This window comes from Dipteris shenzhenensis, chromosome 29, assembly GCF_047967505.1.
Source record: "Dipteris shenzhenensis isolate YYH24624 ecotype China chromosome 29, Dip_SZ_1.0, whole genome shotgun sequence".
NCBI lineage: Eukaryota > Viridiplantae > Streptophyta > Polypodiopsida > Gleicheniales > Dipteridaceae > Dipteris > Dipteris shenzhenensis.
In genome coordinates, this window is record NC_141624.1 from 4838427 (window position 1) to 4843891 (window position 5465).

Sequence of the window (5465 nt, forward strand, 5' to 3'; positions counted from 1 at the left end):
AACGAGGCGTTAGATGTCTAGTCTTAGATTTTTATGAGACTCTTAATGTAAATCACATTTGATCTAAGAATTTCTAGGACTAACATGTACTTTCAATTCATATCTCCACTTGCTAGGACTATTGCGTACTTCTTTTAGTTCATATTGATCTTTAAGGCGATAAATGAAAATTGAAAGTAATGCTCAAATAGATGAATATGACATTCTGAAATATTACTTAAGATTATTACCAAATTTTTACATTTTTTTTACTTGGTTATAAGGAAACATCCCCTATGTGTACAGAGGAAAGTGGGTCTTGCACCATATGTTGAGTACTGATGTTTGATTTTCAACTATTTGGTTGATTTCTCAATTAACTAATTGCATATCCTCTTGTATGAATACATGAATCATTAAGTAAGCAAAGCTTTCAATTTTGCCACCTTTTAGGGAGCCATTTGAAAATTGAATATTATATGTGCAATAAGGTATACTAGTCAAACTAAATAATTAATAATTGTTTTGGCATCCTATTAGTGTTGCGTGTGTAGAGCTATTTTGAAAAGTGTACATTGGACTTTTAACTTGTAGAGGGAGAATTGAGTCATAAAAAGGTATCGTATTGTGTGCCATGTTGATGATTATTTGGGCTGATTTCAATTAAAAATTTATTGCGTGTGGTACAAGTGACAACTTGTGTGATCTTGGAGGGAATCATTCATAAACTCAAACATGTTACTTCAACAAACCATGCTTTTTAAACTATTTGTGCAATAAATGATGTGAACTTCTACGAGTATTGAGTGCATGGAACTAGAGTTGAGTGCATGCAACTCATTTGCAAATCATATTTAGGCTTTTCAAATTGATGATTAGTCTTGCGTACATGGAACTCATTTGAAAATCATATTTTTGACTTTCAAGGTTGGTGCCTTTTAGAGGCACATCGTTCTCCAAGGAACTGTGTACATAATGCCCCTTTTTTCTCTACTGAGCTATTGAGAAGGTGAAGAGCTTTGATAAATGAAACTTTTCGTTAAGTCTTAACCATATACTATTCAAATTCATTATGTTTTATGATCCTTCCTTACCATAAGACAAGCCTAACTCCACCCTTATGTATATTTGTCCTTTTCTTCCTCCCTTCTTCTTGTTCTTGGTGTCTATTTTTTGGCAAAAGGAAATTGGCAAAAGGAAATCACATGTTGTGTATCAACATGGACTATAATGCACAAGGAGGGGTTCAAATTTCTTGCTAGCCTAGCATTGAATTGGAGAGCACCAAGGGGCTCTAGTTATCAGTAGATTACAACTAGTAGCCATCCAATGTTAAGAAATTGTCACATAGCCTACTAGCTCCTTCCTTACTCATATTGGGAATTTTCCTTGCAAGAATGCCTTCACAAGGAAAGGAGTATGTTGCAATTGGGTGTTTCCATGATAAGTCTATTATTTGTGTGTGTTCCCATCATGGGTCTATTTGTGTGATCGGTGGTGTAGCCTTGAGATATATTGTAATGTGTGCGTTCCCATCATGGGTCTATTTGTGTGATCGGTGGTGTAGCCTTGAGTTATATTGTAAAGAGTGCTCTTTATTTCCACTCTAGCAAGGCAACGAGACCTTGGGAATGCAAAGTTTGAATGATTCCTTTAATCATTAACATCCTTGACTTGCTGCAAAGAGCTATATATATTCCGAGCTATATATATTCCAAAATCATCAACATCCTTGACTTGTTGCCAAGAGCTATATATATTACAAAATTGCAAGCTTGAATTATTGCTTCAATCATCAAGCTATATATATGACAAAATTGACTTGTTGCCAAGAGTTATATATAAGAAAATTGCAAGCTTCTTCGACCATGAAGCTATATGTATATCAAAATTGCATAAGTGTGGATGTATCTTGAGCCTTGATTGTGACGAAATGCAGAGCCATAGCAATAGAACTCCTACTCTCCTGCACATCGTAGCTTACATAAATACCTTTCAACTCTTGCTGCTTTTTCAATACATTCGTTCAGAATCTCTCCCTCACCTTGCCATCTCTGCCACCACCCCGCCTTCCCCTGCTGCTACTTCTCGCCCCAACACTTTCATCGCTACCGTTCCCAACCACCTTGCCACTTCGCTCTTGCCTCCCAGCACGCTTGCGTTGCTTTGGGGAGTGGTGGCCTCAGATTACATTGTTTCTGTTTGCCAACAGATCGTTGCTACTGGGAGCCGCAATTTCACGGCTTCCGTGAGCAACAACTGGGGCGCCTCCGAGCATTTGACATTGCAGGTGAGAGAGAGACCTGACCTCGTTATACGGATGATTTTCTCGGCAGGCAGCTGCTACGCTTAGCGTAATTTGTGTCCCTCACAGTTTGCGCTCACATCCATCCAGGTCGAAGCAACATGCGGCTGTCTCGCAGCACCGCCTGGCGACGCATCCGGCGCTGAGGTTGTTTTCATCGACAACTACGGTCGCAGAAGCGCTGTGAGTTCTTCCTCCAGCTTTAACATCTCCAACCTGACTCTGTCGACGCTGATCACTAGTCAAATACGCCCAGATTATACTAATTCTGTTGCTGTTGCAATTGCGGCTGTTGGATTCCTCAATCAGATCGTTTGCTCAAGTAATGCCGTCGCTACGGGCTGCGGCGTTTACGTTACTGGAGAAGACGTAAACAGCATGTACAACTCGCGTAACGGCGGTTCAGCTAAGCGGAAGCTCCTAAGAACGAGGAAACTGCTGGATTGTGGGAGCGGCGCAGGGGCAGGCAAGCATTCATGATCGTTCTGACTTCCCTACTAGAACTTACACGTCGACCCTCACCTTGTCATTCTAATTTCGATGCACTCATCAGGTGCCGTAACTGGAGCGGTAACCGGAGTCTTATCTACTACGGCGTGCATATCCCTCGGTCCCTTCGCACCATTTTGCATTGAGGGTGTCCTGGGTGTGAGTGCCGCCCTTGGTGCCCTTGGAGGCTGCGTTAGCAGCTGCTTCCCAGGTGAAGCCAGTAATAAGCCCCAATGATTTTTGTCAATAGATCCCAATAGATCACATTCATCGCGAGCGTAGAATGTTTCCTCCTTAACGTACAGCTTATCGGTCCATTCCAACCTTCCAAATGACGTCTGCAGGTGACGCCACCGTCCAAACTCGTCTGGGTTCCTTCAAACGTATGTCCGAGCTCCAGCTTGGTGATCAGGTTTGCGCACTAGTTATTAGTAATGCCTCTCCCCTTCTATAACCAATGCCACGGCTGCACCCAAGGCTTGGCAGCTTCTCAAATTCATAGCTTTCCTGGCTTTGCACGTTACAGGTAGCTGTATTGGGCGGCCGCGGAATCGTCAGCTATCAAGACATCTATGCTTTCGGCCACAAAGACGTCAATGCCACAGCCACGTTTCTTGCTATCACTGCGGAGTCAGTCAGTTCACCGTGCCATTCCAACACCATTCGACTTACTGACCTTCACTTCATACCCACATCTCATAAAAACACTACAGTATACAAGCGCGCCCGAGATGTCCAGATCGGGGACATCCTGTGGGCTACAAATCTGCAAGAACACGGTCACGATGCAAAGGACGAAATGTTTCCTTATGTTGTTAAGAGTAAACTTCTGTCTTGACTCTGCTTTCCTACGTCCTAACCTCTGATATGCTTGACAACCTCCTGACATCATTGCGTACTTCCATTCCATTTGAACGTCCGCATTTTAATTTCCCCTATTGCAAGCGCGAGTCTGCATTATCGTGTATGCATACTTCGAATGGTCCTCCTCAGTTCCGTGTATGCTTGTGCAGAGATATTTGCAGCAAGGATGCAAGGCTTATACAACCCTTTAACCATGAGTGGCACTATAATCGTGGACGGTGTAGTAGCTTCAGTGCACAGTGATTGGTTCTTGGATGCTACATTTGATGCCCTGGGCTTCGCTCAATGGCTGCCCTTCGCATATCAACGGTTGCTGATGCCTGTTCGGCTGCTGTACTCTATGATGGGCAAGGAAGCATACGTTTCCACGTACAATTTTCTCGATGCATATCTAGATGTCGCAACATTTGGAGCGAAACACGGTGGTGCGCTGATTTTCACGGCATATACGACCCTTATTTCTTTCATGGTGGTCGTCCTTGTACAAAGACTACGAGGAATGAAAAACAGAATATAGAAGAGCATTAGTATGGCGATCGTCCTGATACAAAAGCTACGAGGAATGGATAATAGAATATAGAAGTTGAGCTAAAAGCAATATGGCACAAGGTGAGAAAACCAAGCATATTATACAATTTGCTATCGCCTTGAAGAAACATATTCTCTATAGAAGATGCAACTTTTACCACGATCGATGCCCGGTATCTGTATATAAAATAGGCCAACAAGTATGTTCCACATGGAAAAGTGAATGACGCCGTAGAGTATTTTCCTTCTACCGTGAAACTATAGCCTTCGCCCTCAATGTTTAAAGTGCACACTTTGCATTTTAAAGATCTCTAAGAAGTTTAAATCATATTTTTTTGGATAACAAACGTTTTTAAGACAAGTTGGGGTTCCCAGAGGGCTGCTTGGCTTATATTCTCTTGTGAATTTTTTTTTCTCCTGAGAGAAAGTAATGGATGTGCAGTGCTTGTCTCCCCATTTTTTTTGGGCAAAGCTTGCCGGCGAAGGTCTATTCAATGTACGTGAAAACTATAGAGTGGTTAGTCCAATAAGCGTGCGATATTTCCGTGTGTATTTTTTCTGCCTTCAAGTCACTCCAAATTTGATCCAAATGTGAACCGTAGATAGTTGTGGGCTTGTGGAGGTGTAGTTAAAGCCCTAAGGATTGCATGAGAGCTTGCAAGTTTGTGGATGCGGGTTATGTTTTGCCCATGTCTATGTTGAAGTCTCCTAAAAGTATTGTCGATGAGTTTGGTCTTTTGTTGGTCATTATGACTTTATGAAGATATGTCAAGAACATGTTATATCTTTGAGAAGGCGGTCTGTATATATTAAAGATTAAATTGGTAAATTTTGTCTTGAATTGTTGTGGTAATGGATGTGATTTCTACTCCCTGCTCCGTGCATGTCTCAACAGGTATGTATTAGCAAGTTTTCCCGGACAAGTGTGCATTGTTCTATGTGTAAAAAATTTTCAATTGCAATGAATCCTCGTGGTGTTAGTTGCTTTTGATGTCTTGCCTTTGTTTCTTGAAGACAAATGACACAACAATCCATTATCTTTATGGTCCCTTCAATGTCCACAATGTATTTTGCTAGCGATCTTGTGTTTAGTGACCCTAGCGAAATTTGTTTGTTTTGTCTTTGTTGCTAATGGGAGTTCTCTATCGTTAATTAAGTTGCGTTCATGTTGAGTCTACACATCTCATCTTGTACATCTCTATCGACGTGGAAGTTTTCATTTGTAACTGGTTCTACCAAGTACAACCTTTCGATGTCCTTTACTTGAGATAGTGCTGTGTATGCTAGCCCGTGTCCTCAT

At 41.7% G+C, this 5465-nt stretch overlaps 1 protein-coding gene across 1 annotated transcript; it reads left to right on the top strand.

Annotated features, from left to right (window-relative positions):
- Window positions 1-1912: 1912 nt before the first annotated feature.
- Window positions 1913-4432, top strand: LOC147882335 (uncharacterized). Its single transcript, XM_087400222.1, has 7 exons — window positions 1913-2269; window positions 2375-2467; window positions 2594-2750; window positions 2838-2984; window positions 3118-3185; window positions 3300-3594; window positions 3787-4432. Exons 1-7 carry the CDS (start codon window positions 1913-1915, stop codon window positions 4152-4154), a joined length of 1485 nt encoding a protein of 494 aa, XP_087256348.1. The 3' UTR covers window positions 4155-4432.
- Window positions 4433-5465: the final 1033 nt, after the last annotated feature.